The sequence below is a fragment of the Phyllopteryx taeniolatus genome, chromosome 11 (genome assembly GCF_024500385.1).
Source record: "Phyllopteryx taeniolatus isolate TA_2022b chromosome 11, UOR_Ptae_1.2, whole genome shotgun sequence".
Classification (NCBI taxonomy): Eukaryota; Metazoa; Chordata; class Actinopteri; order Syngnathiformes; family Syngnathidae; genus Phyllopteryx; species Phyllopteryx taeniolatus.
Window position 1 is genome coordinate 5,831,009 of NC_084512.1, and position 25,247 is coordinate 5,856,255.

Consider the following 25,247-nt stretch of genomic DNA (forward strand, 5'->3'; position numbering starts at 1 on the left):
TAGTTTTTCATGACACTATCGGTAAAAACCTTGTAAAGGGAATTTGGAGATTTGTTTCTACATGTTTGAACATAATTGCAGCCCAGGTACACGCTTGGGCTTTTGGCATGAGTTAATAGCCTTTTCTCTGTGGTGTGTCAAATTCATGAGACATTTATTTTCACTGGCAGCACGGTGAATGACTGGTTAGCACATCTGCCTCACAGTTCTGAGGGCCCAGGTTCAAATCCAGCCTTGCCTGTGTGGAGTTTGAATGTCCTCCCCGTGCCTGGGTGGGTTTTCTCCGGGTACTCCGGTTTCTTCCCACATCCAAAAACATGCATGGTAGGTTAATTGAAGATGCTAAATTGCCCGAAGGTGTGAATGTGAGTGTGAAAGGTTGTTTGTTTATATGTGCCCTGCGATTGGCTGGCGACCAGTTACAGGATGTACCCTGCCTCTTGCCCGAAGATAGCTGTGATAGGCTCCAGCATGCCCGCGACCCTCGTGAGGATAAGCGGGACGGAAAATTGATGGATAGATTTACTCTCACTTTACAGTGACTTTAATTCTTTTATCGAGCAGCATTCTATACAAGTGATATGAGGAGAGTAATTATGCACCACAGCTCCATAATTTTAAGGCAAAACCACTCATATTCTCTGTTTGCTGTCTCGCTGCAAGGACTGTAAAGACACATGCTTTTGTTCCACATCAGGAATAATTTGCGATGCAATTTGGTCAAAATGCATTCAGTGCATTCAAAAACGGAATCCAAAGGAGGTGAATGAAGTGAAATGGCCGTATCTTTGCCTAAGGCATTGTGAACTGAGATGAAGACGTGTTTATTCAAGTGAAAATTTCTCATGCCCTGCAATAAATTTATCTTAAGCAATGGAGAAACGGCTAATGAGCTTCAAGGAAGGCTCCATGGAGATGACTGGCTGGGCTTGGCACATTGAAAGTTCATGTTTCATTTTCCATTTGCAAAAATAGCTGAGACAGGGATTTAATTTGGTATCAGGTTCCCTTTTCTATCATGTCATTGCCACTAAAATAAGGGTGAGGATATTTACACATGATTAACTTTCATAACTCCAATAATGTACCTGAACGTAAATGGGTCCGTTAGTTTTCTTCTTCTTAACTAAAGAAATAATGTATAATGTATACTTCCAAAGGGTGTTATCAGAAGAAAATAAATGCTCAGAATTTGGCAAACTAACAGTAGAACAGTAAGTACGTTGAACAAATTACTTTCAAGAAAGTACTGCAATTATTTATAGATACAAATTACTTTACTAAAAAAGTAATTCAATTAGTAATTAGTTTCTTCATAAAACTTCTGGTGCTTCTCAATAAATTACAATACTGTCGGAGAGTTCTTTGTACTTCAGCATTACATTTCCAAAAGTAAAACTCATAAATTATACTGATTCATTCAGCATAAGAAAATACTTTTTAGAATGCCAATTCCAACCACATTTCCATATTAAAATCTTTTTAACTGCTTCCTATGTAACAATTTAATTCCTGGGAGATGGTAAAACGTGGGTTTTCGTTAGCTGTAAGCTAAAATCATCAAAAATAATGACAAAATCATAAAATAGCTTACTCTGTCGTGAATCTATAGAATACTGTATATGAGTTTTGAAATTGAACTACAGAAATACTGTACATGGTTTTCTAATTAAAATTTATCGAGATGCACCTGTAATTAGTTACCAGAGAAAGTAATTTGTGCGATACTTAAAACAAAACAAAAACCTGCAAGAAAATTCTGATTTTTAAGTTTTAGTCTTGGTTTCATGAGCTGGTTACATAAAGTAGAGCATCATAGACTGTAATTTTATTTTACATAACACTTACTGCACTTTAAACCACAACTGGTAGACATACTGAAGGCCCTCATTCAAGTATTTTCTTCACTCTTAAAAGTTGAAACTGTCGGTACTTTCAACTCAATGTCACAGCTTGCAGACAATTTCTACATGCTGTACTTCAAAGTATTTTCAACAAAATATTCCCCACAACAGTTAAACATTAACGTGTTTTAAACTCTTTGTACTGTAAATTCGATACATCAAAATCTCATGTGCCGTTGAGAGATGTTTCATGAGATTGGAGTTACTCACGTTTATTCCTTGTTGGTGTTCTCTGCTATATTGAAATGGACACTTACAATTACTTAATAACAGAAATAGTGTTTTCAAATATAAATTACTGCGATTGGCTGGCGACCAGTTCAGGGTGTACCCCGCCTCTCGCCCAAAGATAGCCGGGATAAGCTCCAGCACACCCGCGACCCTAGTAAGGATAAGCGGTACAGAAAATGGATGGATGGAAATATAAATTAGTTTGATGTCACTTTGGGACAAAGTCAGTCTAGCCACCAATGATATCCATCCATCCATTATCTGAGCCGCTTATCCTCACAAGGGTCGTGGGAGCGCTGGAGCCTATCCCAGCTATCATCGGGCAGGAGGCGGGGTACACCCTGAACTGGTTGCCAGCCAATCGCAGGGCACATACAAACAAACAACCATTTGCACTCACATTCACACCTACAGGCAATTTAGAGTCCTCATTTAACCTACCATGCATGTTTTTGGAATGTGGGAGGAAATCGGAGTGCTCGGAGAAAACCCACGCAGGCATGGGGAGAACATGCAAACTCCACACAGGCGGGGCCGGGGATTGAACCCCGATCCTCAGAACTGTGAGGCAGACGTGCCCCCCACCAATGATATGTAATGTATTATTCTAGCTGTAATTATTATGCTTTAGATCTGCACAATTAATTGTATTTTAATCGTGATCGCGCCTTTGGCTGCCATGATTAAACAGGCCTGATCGTTGGCATTTTTTATATTTAAAATGCGGGCCCTGCTGCATATGAAGCACTTTTCAACCTAGTCAGCCTGAGGGCGAACGTATGGTTCAGGCTTCATTAAGCATCGGCACCACGCTCTGGGCCAACTTCAAAATAAAATCCTAAAATTGCATTGATGTCCAATGTAGTAATATATGAAGCATTTATTTTGAAGTTGACCCTCTCATCACATTGGTGAACGCGTAGCGTGTTACGGCAAAAGTATTAACTTGACTTTAACTTTTCAGTTGGTCTGACTGCAGTAAAAAAAAAACCCCACCAGAATAGAGAGGAAAATCAAAACTGTCGAGTTCTTTGCAGTTAGTGACCATGCACAACTGACAAATAAGGCAGAACAACAGAGATGTGCCCGTCCTTGACAATTCACTATATTGACAGAGATTTTGAAATGAAAACAAGTCGATGCCTCCAGCGGTTTATTGGGGTTTATGCATTAACTGTATTTCTTTCCATTCCAATTCGTGATTGCACCTTCTAATCGCATATTTATTCAGTTAGCCCCTGGTAAAGTAGAATTGTTTTTGGGCTACATTTATTTGTTATTATCATCTATCATTTATTCTTATTTAAAGATTAATTTTGCACTGAAAACTGTTACATATTGTTTGTTGAAAAGTAGCGCAATAAAAATAAAATGTTTTCCCTAACGAGGAATAAGCGCGATTACAATATTGATCAAAATAATCGTAATTATTATTTTGGTCATAATCATGCAGCCCTACTATACAGTATGTTTATTAAGTGGACCATTGAATATACTGTAATAATTGATAGTTTGGAATTTTTGATGTTTATTTCACCTTAGCGGCACGGAGGACGACTGGTTAGAACGTCAGCCTCACAGTTCTGAGGACCGGGGTTCGATCCCCGGCCCCGCCTGTGTGGAGTTTGCATGTTCTCCCCGTGCCTGCGTGGGTTTTCTCCGGGCACTCCGGTTTCCTCCCACATCCCAAAAACATGCATTAATTGGAGACTCTAAATTGCCCGTAGGTGTGACTGTGAGTGCGAATGGTTGTTTGTTTGTATGTGCCCTGCGATTGGCTGGCAACCAGTTCAGGCTGTACCCCGCCTCCTGCTCGATGATAGCTGGGATAGGCTCCACCACGCCTGTGACCCTAGTGAGGAGAAGTGGCTCAGAAAATGGATGGATGGATGGATATTTCACCTTATTCAGCATCTATATATTTCGAGGTCTATGTACATGGCATGTGTAACCCTACTTAGACCGGTACTCTGACAATTAGTGCTTTGAATGAGTCCAACTCACCGGTGGTCATAGGCAGCATTGAATTAGGTGTTATCATGATTGAAAAAGTAAATAATTAGATTATGTGTTTTTGAAAAAAATAATATGGTTTATTTATATGCTGTTACTCCCATCACTTCATCTCTCAAGAGACAACAGCTTTGCAGATTCAGAAGCATTTAAGTATCCCTCCGTATATTTAATCCCCTAATGTTTCAGCCTCCTATTTTAAAGTCCATCTGGAAACATTAAAGAGGGGGTGTTGGGAATAATTATTTCGTGTTGCATTGTCCTGACAAAGTGTGACTTTTAAGCCTGCAAAAACATGCACACACTATTGCATGAACAGCCCTGAGGTAAAATGTAGCAAAGTACTTAAGCTGCTGCCAAAGCACAGAGAAATGACAGTCTCACCAGAGAAGCAGATTAGAGAAGTGGAATAAGCCCAGTAGCACAAACACGTCCACTGACTCTGTTTTAGTAGACCAGCATACAAACACCATCTACTATCACACACAAATTATTTAATTACCAAATAAACTAGCTGTCAATGACAATTTCTAAACTGTTGTAGAGCAATACTACTACCACAAGAGCTGGATGTTTACCCAGTCTCTGTTGATAAAGATAGTGCCTGCTGAGGAGATATGCCATGTGGAATGGCAAAGGATAGTGTCATGAGGAGTGAGCTGATTTAGAGTGACAGGAACACAAGGCCATACATAAAGGAAATTCCCCCAACCTTGCGTATCTATCACAAGCTGATCTGTCATGTTGAAAACTGAAACAGGTGTCATGTCAGGACAAACTTCATAGGCACACAGCACATAGGGGTATAGCAAGGTGATTAATTACATACGTTGTAAGATAAACATATTTTGTTAATTTACTAGCAAATTAATAAATAAGAAACGATCCCTTGCAGTGACCTTTTGGTTCAAGATTTCTGGCACTCCCCAAAGACTTGTTATATGTTGTATATTAGTTTCTATTATTAAACATAGAGTACATGTCCGTAGAACATGTCTGTCACACAAAGCTAAGATAAAGCCAACCCAGCGAATGTACTGCATCTACCTGCACAACACCAACGGGGGGAAAATTAATCACATGATCTTGAAACACGATCATTGTTTGTTTCGTGCAATAGAAAATACGCCAGCGCCCAAATATAGCTTGAGTTCCCTGACCTGAAGTCGAATTTTGTAAGCAAAAGACATCTTAACAAAGTAACAGCACATTTTCAAGCAGTTTGGTAACATTACCATGCTGAGATGACTGGCTGGTGAGCCTCGATTTATTGTGTCACATTTAAAGTTGAGGAACGATTCGCCCATGGTGTCATGTTCTCTGCTTGTATCCTTGTCCTTGTTGGTATGGCTTTCCAGTAGGGGCGATGTGGCAGACAATGGAGGCTGTTGGAGTGCCGTGCAAGACAGACCAAGAAAGTTGGAGGGTCGGATCAGAAAGGCCTCCAGAGCTATGTTAGCAGACACCTGAGAAAAGAGGTGGGAGGAATTTGAATGGGTAAAAAGGAGAACAAGAATAATTTTAAGATTTAGAGAATTTTGGGAAAGCAGAACTTTGTAATAGAGACATATTAAGCTGGGCAGCATACAGTATCTAGCCTAGAAGTTAAGCAAGCTAAACCAAAGTCACACATTAGAGTAGACCAGCTGATTACCGTTTATTTACATTCATCAGTGAATTTATAGCAATTAGTCGTGTTAAATAAGACATTTTGTATTCACCACATTCAACAGAGTGAAATGAAAAAATTTCAAGGGTTTGATAGACATGTAATTTACAAAGTTCCTCAGTAGCTCAAGAAAGTAGACAGAGTGTGCTTACTGTTATGTGTGCTTACAACGTACATATTAGAATGTATACGAAAAGGCTAAATATGTCCACCCTGGTACGCTACAATATTTTATTTCTAATTTACTGGTAAGTGCTTCTGACGGTTTATTTTCTGAGCTCTACACCATTTGTTTCCAACATGGTGCCAATATGGTGTCAATTTGGTCATTGGTTGGCCACCCCCTAGTCTTTTTTTTTTTTAAATATGTTGAAACCTCTCATTATATACATTCCATTTCCATATCAATATAAACAATAAATACTGTTAACATGATTTGTAGATATAGATGTGTTTAATTAATTTGAACCAGAGAGTGCATGTACAATACCAAACCCTTATGAAACACCTGCACATTCTAGAACCACTTGTAAAATACACATTAGCTGTTATACAAATAATAGAAAAAAATAAAACATTGTTTCCAAAGCCAAATCATTTCTTAGGATTCTGAGTTGCAGGAAGAACAATGATGTACCTCTCATTGTGTTTTTTTTTAATCATACCTTAGAAATAGCCTGATTGTCTCCAGTCAGTGCCAGGTCAGCGATGCGCTCCACACACTGAACGATCCGAGTGCATGCTCTTGCTTCATTCTGGGCCATCCACAAAATATGCTCCTCTACGAGCATCAAGTTGCTAGCTATCTCTGAAATATAGTCTCCCAGCTGCAGAGACATTAGAAGACATGCATTCAGATGCATGCATGTGGAAAATTATATTTGAACGTATTAAAAAAAAGCTTGGACACAAAGACGCTGACAGATCCTTTACATCAGTCAGGTCAACAACAGACACATTTATAATTTGGAATCACAATCGTGAAGGAAGGAATGGTGGCTTCATTCATTATAGAGAGATTTAATTTAGATTAGCAGCTCCAAAGGGGCGTAATTGCTTCCCTGGGATGGCAGCTTGCTATTTACTTACTGTACTTATTGCTTAATTTTTCTATTCCTTAATAGATGAATGTGTGTGGCCTCCACTGCCTCGTCTTAAGAGATATACACTTCAAATATCCCCTAATAATAGCTTATCCCTTGTGACCCGTTCGGGGTAATTGGACACCTGAGAGTTAAGCTCAACACTACCTGACATTCAATGTGATTTGGGGCCTCTGATTGCCTCTGCCCAAAGACATAAGTTCACTTTAAGCAAAACAAGGCACATCTTCGTCCTTATACCATAATTGTCATTCAGTTCTGATGGCAGTGTGAACTGGATAAGGGGACAACTTTAAAATTTGTGTCGTCAATTCATGTTGGAATGACTTTTTAGCAAGTCAAAGCTGTCTCTCCCTGAATTTTCTTTTGGTCAAGTATGCCTCTGAAAAATACATTGTTGTCTCTGTATAAGCTATAAAAGCTGAGTGTTTTTAACAAAATGACAAATCCTTGCTTCCAGACATTTAATAAATAAATACTCACAAAGGATAGGGTCTAACAATGCAAATACTTTTTGATGGTTGTGAAGAACAGGGAGAAAGACAGTTTCATTTGGAACTGCAGGCAAAGGCTTAACAATGACAACACAAAAATGGTACTGAACTTAAATAGCTCCTTTAAAGCAAATCAGTTTAAGGACAGTTCTTTATGTTGTCATACATAATCAATTATGAGGTATACCGGTACACACGGACACATTTTTATACTGCTGTTAAATAAAGAAAATGCCACTTTATTTATTTTAATGTTATTATACTCATCATACTCAATAAACGGTTATTTTGTTACAAAACATTTTGAGGCATTCACTGCAATTGAACAATAACTGTAACTCTCAATGAGACTGGCATTTCAGATGGGTATTTTGATCCACTCCTGGTGAGCAAACTGCTCCAGCTGTCTGAGGTTTGAAGGTTGCCTTCTTCAGACTGCAATATGGATGGATGGAAATCGACCATGTTTACAAAAGTAAAAAACAATATGCATAAAAGAAAGGAACACTGGACCAACTGTGAAATATGCAGGGGCCTTGGTTATGTTCTGGGGCTTCTTTGCTGCATTCAGCACAGGGTGTCTCGAAACTGTGCATGATTCAAGGAATATCTCAAGACAATCAAGGCATTCTGAAGGAAATATACGCTGCCCAGCATCAGAAGGGTTCTCCAAAAGGGTAAAGACCCAACACACACAACTAACGCTCAAGAAAGGCTAAGAACAAAATATTGCAGTATTTTAAAGTGGCATTTTGTGTGCCCTGATCTAAATTATATTAAACATCTGTAGAAGGAGCTGAAATTTGCAGTCAACAAAAGGCACTTAGCAGGGTCCCAACAATTATGTTGACATATGTACCATGTTTCTGTGTTGACACTTACTTCATTGCGCTTCTTTACCAGCCTGCTCAGTCTCTCGACTAGATGTGTGACAAAGATGACATCCATGACATCAGTAAAGTGAGCCGCTCTGCTGGTGAAGGCCACTAACTGCTGTCCCAAAGGCTGTGCATTGGTAGTGTTGATGGTTATCTGTCGTAAGATAGAACAGATTTTGAAGTTCATGATGAAAAACATGACTGGGCTCTAATAACACATGTATATCAAAAATATTATCCTATGCCATGCATGTTTTGTCTTTATCTTGCAGTTGTAATGTCATGAGTTAAAGGAAATTACCCCAGTCAGTCAGTTTGAATTGTGGTTGAAGTAGGGGTCTCTTAGTTACCAGTAGATCTCCACCTTTTTTTAGTAGCTCAACAAAGGGTAAGAGCTAACATAGTTCATATTCACAGTGTCCTGACCCTTTATTTTTATTTCTTCTAACCAAAAAGTGTCAGTAATTTCCAATCCAGAGCTAGCCAAGTTAGATTGCTTCGTTGTACATTTGTAGGGACGCAAATCTCGTTTTATTTTAAATGAGGGCGACAATGCAAACATGTTCAAAACCTTTCCCTTGAGACCCTCTATTAAAAGTGAGTGTATTTGTCTCTAAAACACTGTCAGATTAATACCCTGGTAAATGGCCCTCAAAATGTATTTGAACCTACCATATAAAACACAAGTGGTTCCCGGCAGTTTTTATTTTGTCAAAGTAGCTCCCATTCTGAAGGATTGGCAGACCAAGGTGATGGTCCCCCATTTTAAGAGGGAGATGGAGAGTGTGTTCCAAATGACAGGGGGTTCACCTTGAGACGTAGTTGACAGACATGAACGAAGCTGCTAACATCTGCAGGCTAGAGCTGAATTAAGTTTCAATGAGCACAGAACATGAAATGCATAAAAGCCAATGAATATAATTTGTCTATTGTAACTAGGCATGGCATATTGTGACTGAATGCTTGGATATGGCATCACAAATCTGAAATTCCAAAATAAAAATAACAACTATCGCTTCTGTTAATAAATCACAGCATAGCAAAGCATAGCAATTCCACACTACCAAACATTGCTCCTATGAGCTTTGAGTAGTAGAAGAATGAGTAACAATGGATGCCTGGGTGTAAAGTGAAGAATTAAAGAAAATTATATTAATATTAAATTTTACATACAGTTTTACTAGCCTGCCCTAGACCAACTATTCAATAGTCTTAAAATAAGATGATTTCCACAATACTCCGCTGGAACACCTCATTAGTTTTCCCCTCTCTTCACACCTCTAATGTGCCACACTTACTACCAAGTTTCAGGTGCATTTTTTATTTACCGTGAGTGTTTCTGCAACACATTATTCGTAGGGATGTCCCGATCAAATTTTTTTGCATCCGTGTCGGAGTTTTTGATGGGTTAGGGTTATTGTTAATGATAACCCTAACAAAAACAGCTGATAATATTAGCAAATAGATGAAATATAGCCATAGAACATTTATGCAACTAGAATGTTAACACTTAGCACATTACCCTAAAAAATGTGCAGGACAATTAATAATAATTTATTTTCATATAATTGTATGGAGGGAGGCACGGTGGAAAATTGGTGAGCACGTCTGCCTCACAGTTCTGAGGACCCGTGTCCAAATCCGGCTTCGCACGTGTGGAGTTTGCATGTTCTCCCCGTTCCTGTATGGGTTTTCTCCGGGTACTGAGGTTTCCTCCCATATTCCAAAAACATGCATAGTAGGTTAATTGAAAAGACTATAAATTGTCCGTAGGTGTGAATGTGAGTGCGAAGGGAGTGCGGTTGTTTGTTTATACAGTATGTGCCTTGTGATTGGCTGGTGACCAGTTCAGGTGTGCCCTGCCTCTCTCCCCAAGTCAGTTGGGATAGGCTCCGGCACGCTTGCGACCCTAGTGCGGAAAAGCGGTACCGAAAATGGATGGATGGATAATCGTTAGGGGATTCCTCTGTTCGAGCCTAGTAATGGTAAACAATACATTTACATAGTTATAGCGTGTGTCTTTAATATAGGCTAAAGGCCTCTTTATACTACTTGCTGAGCGTAGAATGCCGCGGAGATCATCTGTCGTGATTGGTCCGTTTTAGTCACATGTTGTGATGATGTAATCAGCCTGCCCCCCGGTTCCACATAGCACCTACGCCGCCGCCTTCTCGATTGATTTTGCAGCATAATTAAACGTATCATCTGGTCATCTCAGTCTATTTGCTCTAGCAGAGTCTGTTCCATGGTCACCATTATCGTTGCTTTGTTCCTTGTTACGGAAAGGAAAGTAAAAACGGCTACCGGAAATGGCCACAAAATGCTGAGGAAACTCCACTGTGGCGTCCTAGCCAATGCTAGCCATAGCGACACCCCGACTTGGAGGGGAACTGCAGCACACTTTAAAAAAAACACGCGTGGGTTGCGCTCGAGTATAAAGGCAAACTATGCGCGGGATAGCCTCAGTGACGTCAACGCGGTCATCGCCCGCGCGAGTATAAAGAAGCCTTAATGCAACCAAGGCAGTGGGCAACAAGCTTGCTTGCCACAAAATAATTCACACTCGTTAAACTTCTATTTAAAGTTAATTCGTTTGAATACATCACAATTGCTAACCTGTCAGACGTTCTCTCGACTCGTCGACGACATCGTTCAACGGAGCTGCTTGGCAGTAGAAGTACAGAAGTACAATATCTTTCAGCTTGCTCTTAGGGTGGTCGGTCCGTGTCGTGTCTCCCTGTTCCAAATGAGTGTGTTGCAACGGGCCAATAGAATCAAGGCAAACTGTCTGTGTGTCATGCAAACACATACACACATGGGGTCTGCATCTCTTTCCCATACTAACCCCCCCCCCCCCCCAAAAAAAAGTTACACTGTATAATATAAAATTAAGCTATTACTGTTCCATTTGGAAAGATCTCTGTACCTTCTGATTATTTTGTCACTTTGTGATATTTAAAATGTCAGAAAATTAATAAAACCGATCGTTTTCACCCGATCTTGATCAGATGAAAATCACGTGATCGACTCTGATTTTTTTATCACGTGATCGGATCGGGACATCCCTAAATTTTCGTTGTTTGTGCCAACGCATGTGGAAAAGTTACGATTGCTGTATTCAATGGTGTCAGGCCCTCATTTATCAAGGCTAGATCTGTCCGTTAAGTCGCATAGGCAAACATCTAAAAAAAATAAAAAAATAAAAAATAAGAAATTGGACTCTCCATTACCTGTCTTGTGTTAATCCAGCCTCAGTTAGTGCTTTGAGCTAATATGATGATTGAATGCAGCTGTTTTGTACAAATGCGAGTTTATACGTTACAAATGATCTATTTAAATGACAATGCTCTCATTTTACAGGCATTTAAGGCGCAGTGACATTTGTAGATATCCAAATAAATATCAAAATCCAGCCTTAGTGCTTTGAGTTTATGTCATGGCATCATGACTTTTGAAAATATCATTTTAACTAATGTAGTGGGACAAAACCAGTACTAGCTAACCCATCCCAAACTGGACATTTTGATTTAGAACCTCAAGTGATGGGGCTGCTTTAAAGCATGATTAAGCAAGTTTTTTTTTTAATGTGAATCAATGTCTCTCAGCATTCAAACAATACCGAACAGATGCTATGCTATATCCGATAAGGGTTTGAAACCCTTTTTTTAAATTGATACCTGGGTGAGCTCATGTAGCACACGTGTGAGTTCACTGGCATAAGGGCACTGAGTGTAGTCTTCTTCATACCACCGTCCAGTCCGGTCACAGCGGCGCCATGCCTTCTTCTCCTTATGGCTGGAGGCATGAGGAGCACTGCCCACAGGGTGAGGGGCAGAACCAAAGGTGGCAGGAGCACAAGGTAAGAAGGCCAAGATGCCTGCTAGAGTCTTTGGCCACCTGCAATTAAAATATCACCAAATAATCCAAAGAGTTTCTGTGCCTCAACTGCAGGTCGCTCAAACAAACAAAAAGAAAACCGAAATCCATTCAAGGGTTTTTTCACCTTTCCCTCAAATCAGAATTCATTCTAAAGGGTCTCCATCCATCTATTCTCTTCACCATTTATCCTATTCAGGGTTGCAGGGCGCTGGCGCCCATCCCAGTTTACTTTGGGTGAAATGCAGACTACACCCTGAACTGGGTGTAGAACCGCAGGGCACATATAGAGATAGACAACCATTCAGACTAAAAATCACACTGTCACTGAGTGGGAACTGACCCCACGCTGCCTGCACCAAAGTAGGGCGAATGTACCACTACACCATCACTGACCAAAAGGGTCTCATTTTGCATTTACCTTTCAACTTAGACATTATGTCTCTCGTTTTTTTTTTTACATGAGCAACCACTGTGATGCATGACCTGAATGAGAGGTAATTGGGCAAATGAGCAGCAGGTGTGTGACTGGACAATGATGACGTGTAATTGGTTGAAAGAACCTGCAAAGGAATGGTCTTTAGAGATGGCAGGAAACCGTTGGAAGGTGATGATTGGAGAGAAAGCCTTGCTGGGTGTCAGGAAAGGCCATAGAAGAGAACTAAGAATTGGTAGATCCAAAAGGATTACTGACTTGAGGCAACAAATGGTAATCTTAGCAACAAAAAAAAAATAAAGATATTATAAAAATCTTAGCAAATTACATAATTTGCATATTTTATTTACATCTTAACCTAATTTACTTTATTTTTATTTTCGTAGAGCAAATTTTTTTAACTGAGGCTAAGAAACACTTTCGCAGACACCCAGTCGTTGACTTTCAGCTCCCCCCATCAGGGAGTTCATCCATCCATTTTCTATACTGCTTTTCCTGTTTAGGGCCAGTTCATCACAGGGCACATATAGAGACAGACAACTATTGACACTCAAATTCAGACTGACACTGGGTGGAAACTGAACCGAGGCTGCATGCACGCAAGTCAGGTGAGTAAATCACTACACCGTCAGTGACTGCCACATAATTTTTTCAGCACAGTTTTTGTGGATGATGTTCCTTGCGCAACGCTCCCATTTACCCAAGCTTGGGACTGAGACTGGAAAGCTCCATTGGTAGGGTGTTGTGGCACTGGAGCCCAATTAGAACCCATGCCGTCTGCATGAAAGCAGCATGTACAGTTTCACGACCTGTGCCAGTGTGGTAATATCCATCCATCCATCCATCCATTTTCTGAGCCGCTTCTCCTCACTAGGGTCGCGGGTGTGCTGGAGCCTATCCCAGCTGTCATCGGGCACATCGCAGGGCACATCGCAGGGCACATACAAACAAACAACCATTCACACTCACAGTCACACTTACGGGCAATTTAGAGTCTCCAATTAATACATGTTTTTGGGATATGGGAGGAAACCGGAGTGCCCGGAGAAAACCCACGCAGGCACGGGGAGAACATGCAAACTCCACACAGGCGGGGCCGGGGATTTAACCCGGGTCCTCAGAACTGTGAGGCTGACGCTCTAACCAGTCGTCCACAGTGCCACGGTGTGGTAATATAATTAAGAAATTAGAAAAATATTTGGTGGGTGATTACAAGTCAGATCAAATTTCCCCATATTATGTATATAGGGCTATATTGTTTATGGCTTGACAATCAAATAGTTTTATTGAAGGTCTTTGTGAACAAAAAAATGGCTTTAGGGACACCACTAATTCTCACATTTTTTCCAGGCACATTTTAATAAAGGTAACAGGAATTAAGTTTCATTAAATCAGCTGATATTTGAAATGACATTCTGATGAAAGAGCTGTTAAAATCACTGGATGGAGTTCCCATCATTTGGTCCACTCGCAGTGAAGTGCAGTGTCAAAATCAGCACGAAGACTCAACATTCTTAATCCCAATTCTTATGTAATAGTATGTATAGTATAAAAACACATGCATATCATATAGTATTCGTGATATGATTTACTTCATGGGCGGCACTGTGGACGACTGGTTAGAGCGCCTGCCTCACAGGTCTGAGGACTGGGGTTCAATCCCCGGCCGCGCCTGTGTGGAGTTGGCATGTTCTCCCCGTGCCTGCGTGGGTTTTCTCCGGGCACTCCGGTTTCCTCCCACATCCCAAAAACATGCATGGTAGGTTATTTGAAGACTCTAAATTACCCGTAGGTGTGAATGTGAGTGTGGATGGTTGTTTGTTTGTATGTGCCCTGCGATTGGCTGACAACCAGTTCAGGGTGTACCCCCCCTCCTGCCCGATGATAGCTAGGATAGGCTCCAGCACTCCCGCGACTCTTGTGAGGATAGGCGACTCAGAAAATGGATGGATGGATGTATTTACTTTCTAAAAATAAATGTTGGCCAAAAACCATATTGTAACTGTCATTCATAAGGTCATGCCAAATTTAGTATAATCTCTTCGAAAGCAATTCACTTTCATTTTTTTTGTGTGTGCACAGGCCAAAGAGACAATGTGCCTTCCCTTCCAATGGCCTCAGGACCTGTGGGAGGAGCCAAGGAGGCTAGGTGCATTGTGAGCTGGTTGGCTGCCAAAGGTGGGGACCTTGCCGGTCCAATCCCTGGTAACACAAGATGCTTTACGTACGTACGTTGACTGTCAACTCTTAGGATGGAAGGCGCCTCAGCTGGTGTACAAGGTAGACAGGTTCCGACTGGATATATTTGGGCTAACCTCCGCGCGCAGATGTTGTGACCCAGGAGTGGATGAGATCCGCCCAGAGTTACTAAAGGCTGTGTATGTTGTGGAACCTCAGGGATGTGTGGGGGATGCTCCAGGAGTATGTAGTACCGGACACCCCGATAAGGGCAGTTCAGTACATGTATGACCGGTGTCAGAGTTTGGTCAGTATTGCCAGCAGTAAGTCGGATTTGTTTCCAGTGAGGGGTGAACCCCGCCAAGGCTGACCTTTGTCACTGACTCTGTTCACAACCTTAACGGACATAACTTCAGGGTGCAATTTGGAAATTTGGAGGAGATCTGGTTTGAGTTTGAGATCTCAGTATTGTGTTTCTCCCAATTGCAGATGATTTGGTTCTGTTTGTTTCATCAAACTGCGATTTTCAACTCTTCCTGGAACGGTTCGAATGTGTTGCATTTTGGATTGCAATCTCACTTCCAATCATCTCCAAATCTGAGGATATGGTCCTCAATCTGAAAAGTGTGGCACGCCCTCTCCGGGTCGGGAGTGAGATCCTTCCCCAAGTGACAAAGTTCAAGTATCTCTGGGTCTTGTTCACAAGTGAGGGAAGAATGGAGCGGAAGATCGACAAGCAGATTGGTGTAGCTTCTGGAGTGATGCAGACTTTGCATCAATCAGTCGTGGAAAGTCGAAGCGCTTGAATTACGGGTCAATCTATGTTCCCACCCTCACAAGCTGTGGGTTTTGAACGAAAGAACAAGATCAAGGATACAATGAGTTTGCTCTGCAGGGTGTCCACGTTCTCTCAGAGAGAGAGAGAGAAACTCGGTCATCCAGGATTGGCTCGCAGTTGAGCCGCTGCTCCTCCGCATTGAGAGGAGCCAGATGAGGTGGCTTGAGCAATTGGTTAGGATGCCTCCTAAACACCTCCCTGGTGAGGTGCAACGAACACGCCCATCTGGGAGGAGGCCCCACGACAGACCCAGGACACAATGGAGACAGTATGTTTCTCGCTTGGCCTGGCAACGCCTCAGGGTGCCCATCAAAGAGCTGGACGAAGGGGGCAGGGAGACCAAAGTCTGGGATTTCCTGCTTAAGCTGCTGCCCCCGTGAGCCGACCCCAGATAAACAGAAGAAGATGGATGGATATTGTCATCACGTCCAGTAAAGTATGTTGAAGGTGTTTGAGGGTAAACAATCCATGACAAATACATTTCATTGTTTAGAAAAACGCTCACATTTGTGCTTGGACATGGTAAAGTTTTTTTTTTTTTTTTATTTGGAATATAAACAATTCTTGTAAATGACTAGTACTAGAGTGTTGTCTCTGTAAGAGATTGCTATTAATAGTGATTAAACTGATATACCAATGGTTGAATACTGACTGAACCGTATACAAATATAACATTTGATGCCCGATCCTAGCCAGGTCATTATAAATAATCACATTTTTGCTTAGAGATAGGACACACATGAAATACAACAATCAGTTGCTTTTGTTTTTTTCAATGTACTGTGCTTAGAAGAAACCAACATATGTTGTGAACGGGGGCTCAAATCCTATGGATCCCCATCACTTGGCAAGAACTACAATGCATAAGGACCATACTTCATAAACTAGTCATCTGCTCTGAGGGAAGCCAAGCATTTTTATGCTCTTACTCCCACTACCTGGTAATAAATGGAATTAAAATGGTCCCAAACTAAAACGGGGGCTCATTTTCCAGCCCATTACGCCAGTGCTCCAAGAGAGGCTGAGTCTGTGAGCTTATACAGTGAAGGAGAGCAACGAAGTGCAAGGTGCACACTCATGAAACAAGCAAGGATCTGGTGGGCTTTACTGATGATGGCTAGGAGAGTCATGGTGTAATTTTTTTCTGCTAAAATAGGAACAGGAACAACTCCTCACTGGTTTAAAGTACTGCAGTAAATGTCAGCCACAAGGAACTGTTAAACTTGTGGGACTTCATCGCTTATATCCATACATGACTACAGTATATGAACCTAACACAATTTACTACACATACTCATTCATGGTCTACACCACCGCAATGTTTAATGTCCATCCATCCATTTTCTGAGCCGCTTCTCCTCACTAGGGTCGCGGGCGTGCTGGAGCCTATCCCAGCTGTCATCGGGCAGGAGGCGGGGTACACCCTGAACTGGTTGCCAGCCAATCGCAGGGCACATCGAAAGAAACAACCATTCGCACTCACAGTCATGCCTACGGGCAATTTAGAGTCTCCAATTAATGCATGTTTTTGGGATGTGGGAGGAAACGGGGAGAACATGCAAACTCCACACAGGCGGGGATGGGGATTGAACCCCGCACCTCAGAACTGTGAGGCTGACGCTCTAACCAGTCGGCCACCGTGCCGCCATACAACGGGGAGCATGCATGATTAGTTTGCACACAATTTGTATGAACACAACTTGAATCAGAACTCTTGGTGTTGAATCCAGAAAAGATCAAAGTTTCCAATGTTATGGAGTCAGTTTCTATGGGCAGAAGAAACCATGGTCACCTTATATAGGTAAAAAGGGCAATTTTTCAATGGCCAAGTCGGTGATCTGATTTCAATCCAATAGAGCATGCTTTTCAGTAACTGAAGACAAAATTAAGAACGCAAGGCCATAGCAGTCATTTAAGCAAACAAAATGTCCTTCCATGTATTAAAAATCAGTCTTGTATTTTATAAACACTTCATCCAAGTACTTTTGAGTTCCTGCCTGGAATTCAGGGTTACAGAGGTTCATCTCTAAGGACTTATGCTTTGGAACAGGAGGGTCAAATTTAAACTTCGGCCATGGTCAAAAAAGGTGAAAATTGCAACTAGCTGTTATTGAGATGTTAACCTGCTTCCTGACTACAGTCAATGTACATGTGGATATTGTGACCAGTACACAAAGCTTCTGCTTTCCAACCAGAATTTGTATACCTATTTTATAGTTCTTATGGGTGAAGAACTTTCCTCATGCCGATCGCCATCCTGTACACAGATCAGTCTACAGGTGACTCACCTGAACTCCCCCTTGTTGTTGGTGACTCGTTCAGCAGGGCAGTATTGCGCAGACATCTCCAGGACAACTATCTCCATCTGCCGAGAACTGTTGCCACGGGAACTAGTCACCAGACATTCCCAGGTGCCTGCAAGGCCCACGTCGATGTTGGCAAGGATGACCTCACTTGTGGAGGAGTAAAACAGGAGTTATTACACTCAGTTTTAGGGTATATTTGATATGATAATGTAGAAGCGACACAAGGGAGGATTAAAAGTGAGGTGGTAGGTCTTACAAACAGTTTAAATTATATTTACCAAGGGATTTAGGTTTAACCAAGTAGAAGTGATGACATGATTTTTGGGTGGATATATTATTATTGCTTGATTAGTTTAGGGATTTATTGATCCTAGTTTGAGAAACTAAGATTTAGAAGAATTTTGTCATCTAAAATCAGGGTATACAGAACGTGGAGCAATGTGTATGCCTAAGTGTTAATCAGTTGTGTAAAATAGCTGTGGTCTCAAAACAATTATGCTTATCAAAAATGCAAAAATTTAACAGCCGCTGACCTACTTACACAGTAACACTGCACCATTGTGTAAAAAAAGACCCACAAGACTCAAAAGGTACATTTATGCCTGCCAGTTGATGTTTAAGACATTGATTATATAATGTTGCTTATGAGACAACACACTTTCAATTTGACCTTCTGCCCAACAAATGTTTTAAAGCTGGCCCAATTTTCAGGGAAGCCTTAAGGCTTCTTTATACTCACCTGGGAGGCGACAGCGTTGACGTCACTGCGGCTATCCCGCGCGCAGTTTGCCTTTGTACTCGAGCGCAAGGCACAACCGCTGTTTTGAAAATGTGCTGCAGTTCTCCTCCAAGTCGGGGGTGTCGCTACGGCTGGTATTGGCTAGGACACCACAGGGGGGAGTTTCCTCTGCATTTTATGGCCATTTCCGGTAGCCGTTTTTTACTTTCCTTTCCGGAACAAGGAACAAAGCAACAACAATGGTGACCGTGGAACTGTATCTGCTAGAACAAATGGACCGGGATGACCAGATGCTGCAAAATCGATCAAGAAGGTGGCGACGTAGATGGTATGTGGAACTAAGGCGAAAGCTGAGTACGTCATCACAGCATGTGACTAAAAGGGACCAGTCACGAGAGATGATCTCCGCAGCATTCTACGCACAGCAACAATTTTTGCCGTGTGCGCTTTCTGGGGACGCATAAGGGCTGTGCGGCCCAATGCGTCACGTGATGCAACGCGGGCGCTGTCGGCCGTGCAAGCGCGTGAGTTTTAAGAGGCCTTTAGCCGGCTTTGTCTACAGAACATATAGTAGACTCACATATTTCTTCATCTTCTTGATTGGCTAGCGACTAGTATAGGGTGTACATATATATATATATATATATATATATATATATATATATATATATATATATACAATGCTAATATTTAAAGCCAGATCAAAAAGTATGAAATATAAAAAGCAGACTGACATGCAAAGAAGAAAAAGCCTAGACACATAGAATTTTTGTAGTTAAATTTCCAAACCATTTTCTTCCTCATTTTGTACAAGATTACGCTGATTAAAAATGGAAGGGATTAAGAGGGATACATCCAAATTGTCTGCAGCTAGCTACAGGGCTATAAAATGTTTGATTTATGAAACATGAATCACAGGATGGTCCCACTGCTTTTGCTAGTACAGTTAATACTGGGAGTTTGGCCTGACACCATTACTCAGCAGGAGTCTGGCCCACATTGCAGAACCATCGGGCCTCAGGGGGTCTGAGGCTGTTATGCTCACTGTGAGAAATGTAAACAGATCATCTTATCAACGCACCTGCCGCAGCAAATAATACACTGTAATTACATGGGACAATGTGGGGAGGGAACTGAATGCTACAGGAAAGACAGCCAAACTATGACTAAACGAAAAACTGTGAACATCACACTTTTGCCTTAATCTCCATAGCCAAAACAGTACACGATGCTTTGACGTCTCGTGTGGCTGTTTAGCCAAGAGCAGGACAAGCGGAATTGAATACATAGCCTGAAACATGTTGCGTTCACCTTCAAAGAGGTCACTTCACTGAGACTTTGGCATCTCTTCTTGTATTGCTGCAACACGGTGTGACAAATCCAGAACAGGCCTTAAGCCATGTACTAAATCTTGTGTATTCAGTCTTTCCCCTCTGATGGGACATGCGGGGCAAAGCTTAATGACTCAGAGGACATTGATCCAAGGTGACAAACCTCAACAGGGGCCGCTGTGACTCATCAATTGTTCACTGTGGTTAAACAAGCATGGATAATGACTGTGTTAAAGACAAGTCCTTTTATATTGGAGTGTTTATCTTTTGACTTAACTTAATGAAGAAATAAAGTCATAGTTCTGTAATTTCCACCACACAACAAGTTAAATGCAGCACTGAGCAAAGGTGAAGTTAGTTCAGACACAGCTGATTGTTTTTGTTGGACTGAGCTCTGTAATACACTCAACACGTACGAAAATGACTTCTGCTCCTTGAAGGGTTTCTGCAGAAGGGAAACCTTTCAGGTGCCAAGACAAACATGACCTACCTGGGGTCCCCTTGGTGGAACAAATTGCATTATTTGTGCATACTCGAGTCCAACAATGGGAGATTTTATGTAGGGCCCTCGGGAGCAATAAAGAATTCACCATGTTACGTAGAGCTTCTACGAATAGTCATCATAGTCTGGGAAAAATCGATAATGAAATTAATTGCCAACAAAGGTAAGTGTTGAATAATCCTTGTTGATATCAGCACACATACAGTGCTAAACAAATGTGTTACACCGCCCAATGTAAGCCTTAGGCTTATGAGGGTCCCAATCCGATCTTTAAGATTGGAAATCGGTCCGATGTCAGAAAAACGAGGATTGGATCGGATCAGACTGGATGAAAAAATCTTAGATTTTACCACTGTCCAACTGCCGTGTTAACCGTCGAGACCTTCAAGTTCCTGGGAATTACAGTCTCTCAGGACCTGAAGTGGGAATCAACATCAACTCCATCCTCAAAAAGGCGCATCAGAGGATGGACTTCCTGCGGGTTCTGAGGAAGCACGGCTTGCCACAGGAGAGTTTGAGGCAGTTCTACACAGCAGTCATCGAATCAATCCTGTGTTCATCCATGACAGTCTGGTTTGGTGCTGCTGCAAAAAGGACAAACTCAGACTGCAATGGACAATCAAAACTGCTGAAAAGATTGTCAGTACCCCCCTACCCACCCTTGATGACTTGCACGCTGCCAGAACTAAGACAAGAGCATGCAAAATCCTCCGGGACCCTCCACATCCTGGTCACCAACTCTTCCAGCTCCTTCCCGAAGGGAGGCGCTATCGACCAATGCAAAGTAAGACAAGCTGACATTCCAACAGCTTCTTCCCTCTTGCCATTAACTTCTTAAACAGTTAATTTACAATTCCATTGCAACATGCTGCCAATTTTTCCTTCAGATTGTTGTCACATCTCTGTCGGGCCAATTATGCATTACTCGTGCACTCACTGTAGTAGTCTTGCCACGCTGCACTATTTGCATATCTGTTGTTGACCAATACTGGCCACTCATGTGCTTGAGTAGCATCTGCACAATTTGCACAATTGACATAGTACGAGATTATCGCACTACTAGTCACTTTAAACTGCATCAATTTGGCAACATGCATGGGAGGTTAACTGACAACTCTAAATTGCCCGTAGATGTGCATGTGAGTGCGACTGGTTGTTTGTTTGTATGTGCCCTGCAATTGGCTGACGACTGGTTAAGGGTGGACCCCGCCTCCTGCGCGATGATAGCTGGGATAGGCTCCAGCACGCCCGCGACCCTAGTGAGGAGAAGTGGCTCAGAAGATGGATGGATGGATAGTTATCTGGTAATGCCGGTACAAATTATTATTTTTGATTATTATTTTTTTTTTGACAATTGTGCAAAAAGATGCAGAGTCCTCTTGCACTTAGAGCAGTTTGGATGACTAATATAGCAATAGTCCGGTGCAATGATCATTGTGCAAAGGGCGCCGAGACTTCAAGGAATGTATGCAGTTTAAAGTGACTAGTAGTGCGATAATCTGGGACAATGTTGATTGTGCAAATGTTGCAGATACTCCTCAGTCAATGTGCAAGTGGTACAGATGCTACTCTGGCATGAGTGGCCAGTATTGGTCAACAACAGATATGCAAATAGTGCAGCGTGGCGAGACTCCTACAGTGAGTGCACGAGTAATATATAATTGGCCTAACAGAAATGTTACAACAAACTCAAGACAAAAAAATTGCCAGCATGTTGCAATGGAATTTTAGGTTAGCTGTTTAAGAAGTTGATTGCAAGAGGGAAGAAGCTGTTGGAATGTCTGCTCGTTCTAATTTGCATTGATCGGTAGCGCCTACCTGAGGGGAGGAGCTGGAAGAGCCCGTGACCGGGATGTGGACGGCCCGAGAGGATTTTGCACGCTCTTGTCTTGGTTCTGGCAGCATGCAAATCCTCAATGGTGGGTAGGGGGGTACCGACAATCTTTTCAGCAGTTTTGATTGTCCGTTGCAGTCGTAGATTGTCCTTTTTTGTGGCAGCACCAAACCAGACTGTGATGGAAGAACACAGGACTGATTCGCTGACTGCTGTGTAGAACTGCCTCAGCAGCTCCCGTGGCAGGCCGTGCTTTCCCAGAAGCCGCAGGAAGTACATCCTCTGCCTTTTTGAGGACGGAGTTGATGTTGATTACCCACTTTAGATCCTGAGAGGCTGTAATTCCCAGGAACTTGAAGGTCTCGACGGTTGACACAAGGCAGCTGGACAGCGTGAGGGGCAGCTGTGGCGAAGGATGCCTCCTGAAGTCCACGGTCATCTCTACAGTCTTGAGCGTGTTCAGCTCCAGGTTGTGTCGGCCGCACCACAGCTCCAGCTGCTCCACTTCCTGTCGATATGGAGACTCGTCACCGTCCTTGATGAGGCCGATGACAGTGGTGTCATCTGCAAACTTCAGGAGTTTGACAGCCGGGTACGTTGAGGTGCAGTCGTTCGTGTAGAGAGAGAAGAGCAGCGGAGAGAGGACACAACCTTGGGGCACCCCAATGCTGATGCTGCGTGTGGATGAGGTAGCCTCCCCCAGCCTCTCCTGCTTTGTCCTGCGCGTCAGGAAGCTGTAAATCCACTGGCAGATGGCAGGTGAGACGCTGAGCTGGAGAAGCTTGGAGGAAAGGAGTTCAGGGATGATGGTGTTGAACGCTGAGCTGAAGTCCACGAACAGGATCCTCGCGTAGGCCCCTGCACTGTCGAGGTGTTCTCGGATGAAGTGCAGTCCCATGTTGACTGCATCATCCGCAGACCTCTTCGCTCGGTAGGCAAACTGCAGGGTTGGTCCAGCAGGGGACCTGTGACGTTCTTGAGGTGGTCCAGCACGAGACGGTCAAAGGACTTCATGACCACAGATGTCAAGGTGACAGGCCTGTAGTTATTTAGACCCGAGATTGTGGGTTTCTTGGGGACTGGAATGATGGTGGAGCGTTTGAAACAGGATGGTACTTCGCACAGTTCCAGAGGTCTGTTGAAGATGTGTGTGAAGACTGGAGCGAGCTGGTCCGCGCAGACTTTGAGGCAGGATGGGGTCTGACGCTTTGTTAGTCTTTTGTTGTTTGAAGATGCGTCTCACATCCTGTTCATGGATGGTTAACGCAGAAGTCAGAAGTGTGATTGTGATCGGTGGTGCGGCTGGGTGGATGTGGGGTGTGAAAGTGTCCTTTACAAATCTGCAGTAGAAGTTATTCAAGTCGTTGGCTAGTGTGCTATTTTTCTCAGCCTGGGGGGATCGTCGCTTGTAATTTGTCAGCGATTGTAATGCATGCCAGACAGATTTAGAGTCGTTAGCGCTAAACTGTTTTTCCAACTTTGGTGCATAGTTTCTCTTTGCAATGTTAATTTCTTTAGTCAGCTGGTTTCTAGCTCGATTATACAGGGCCCTGTCCCCGCTTTGATATGCGTCCTCCTTAGTTTGGCGCAGCTGCTTAAGTTTGGCATTGAACCACAGCTTGTTGTTGTTGAATGTGCGAAATGACACAAATGGTACACAAATATTGTATAAACACATACAAAAGGGCAATATAGCAATACTTTCAGACATATATTCTTCAAACTGTGAAAAACGAGTTATATTGAAAATATTTGATCGTGATTTCTTCTATTTTCTTTGTTACAGCAAGTGTATATCGCATTGCGTGCACCACACTGCCCCTCAAAGATCAAGACATGCACAGCAGGAACAGCAAATAAAACTGTACCTCAGATGCATTGCCGCACATGTGGAGAAACCAAATGCTGTTCTCACCATATACTGACAGTATACAAATAACATAATTGAAATTGAATGGTTATTTTGAACTTTAAAAGTATATTCATTCATTTAGTTTCCAAACCGCTTATCCTCACTAGGGTTGAGGGTGTGCTGGGTCCTATCCCAGCTGACTTTGGGCGAGAGGCGGGGTACACCCTAAACTGGTTGCCAGCCTACCTACTGTTCCTGATTATTGTTCTCTGTTTGAGTTTCTCTGAGTAATTTCTTGATCAAGCCTTTTCTAACATTCCATACTACAAAATAAGTAAAGTCTGTATGATTATTGCTGATATCGGTATCAGCCAAAACTCAAGGCTGCAATATCGGTATTGGTGATGAAAAAGTTTGATCGGGACATTCCTACTTTATGCCACAGCTTCCTTAAACTAACGGCAACAATATTTACGAACATTATGTTTTAGGTTTACAGTATGTAATGGTAATACACAAGACAACACCATCTATTTAACGAAAATGCTATTTTTTATTGCCAAAATATTATCCACATGTATCTATTCCAAAATAACTGTTTTAAAAGCAAACTATCATAATTTTTTTATGCAAAACTAAGTTGGATGTCTCACAAAGACAACGTCAAAAGTCAAAAACGGTATCCTCAACAAAATCAAGGATGTTCTAAATAAGAAATCACTGTATACATTATATTGTTCATTGTCACTTCCATACCTGATCTATTGTGTGGTGATATGGGGTAACACCTACAAAACAAATACAATCTGTTCAAGCTACAAAAAAGAGCTAAAAGAATTGGATCAATGGATCAAATTATTTAGAACCAGGAAATCCACTCTTTATCAAATTAAAAATACTTAAATTATATGACCTCGTTCAATTAAAAACAGCACAAATGATGTACCAAAGTACACAATTACCTACTTTGCCACAGTACTCAGAAGCTGTTCAAAATTAAAGAGAATTACTATAAATTGAGGAGTACAAAGTGTCTACAAAAAAAGCCAATACAAGAACAAAA

General features: G+C 42.0%; 1 protein-coding gene across 3 annotated transcripts in view; it reads right to left on the reverse strand.

Annotated features, from left to right (window-relative positions):
* Nucleotides 1–25,247, reverse strand: part of LOC133485514 (adhesion G protein-coupled receptor A3) — a 230,774-nt gene that overhangs the window by 128,786 nt on the left and 76,741 nt on the right. For all 3 annotated transcript variants that reach the window (XM_061789329.1, XM_061789330.1, XM_061789331.1), the window contains 5 exons: nt 17,909–18,073; nt 11,970–12,189; nt 8,297–8,446; nt 6,483–6,644; nt 5,384–5,614 (listed from right to left, as the gene is read on the reverse strand). In XM_061789329.1, the coding sequence (XP_061645313.1) occupies nt 5,384–5,614; nt 6,483–6,644; nt 8,297–8,446; nt 11,970–12,189; nt 17,909–18,073 (928 nt within the window). The remainder of the gene's footprint in view (nt 1–5,383; nt 5,615–6,482; nt 6,645–8,296; nt 8,447–11,969; nt 12,190–17,908; nt 18,074–25,247) is intronic.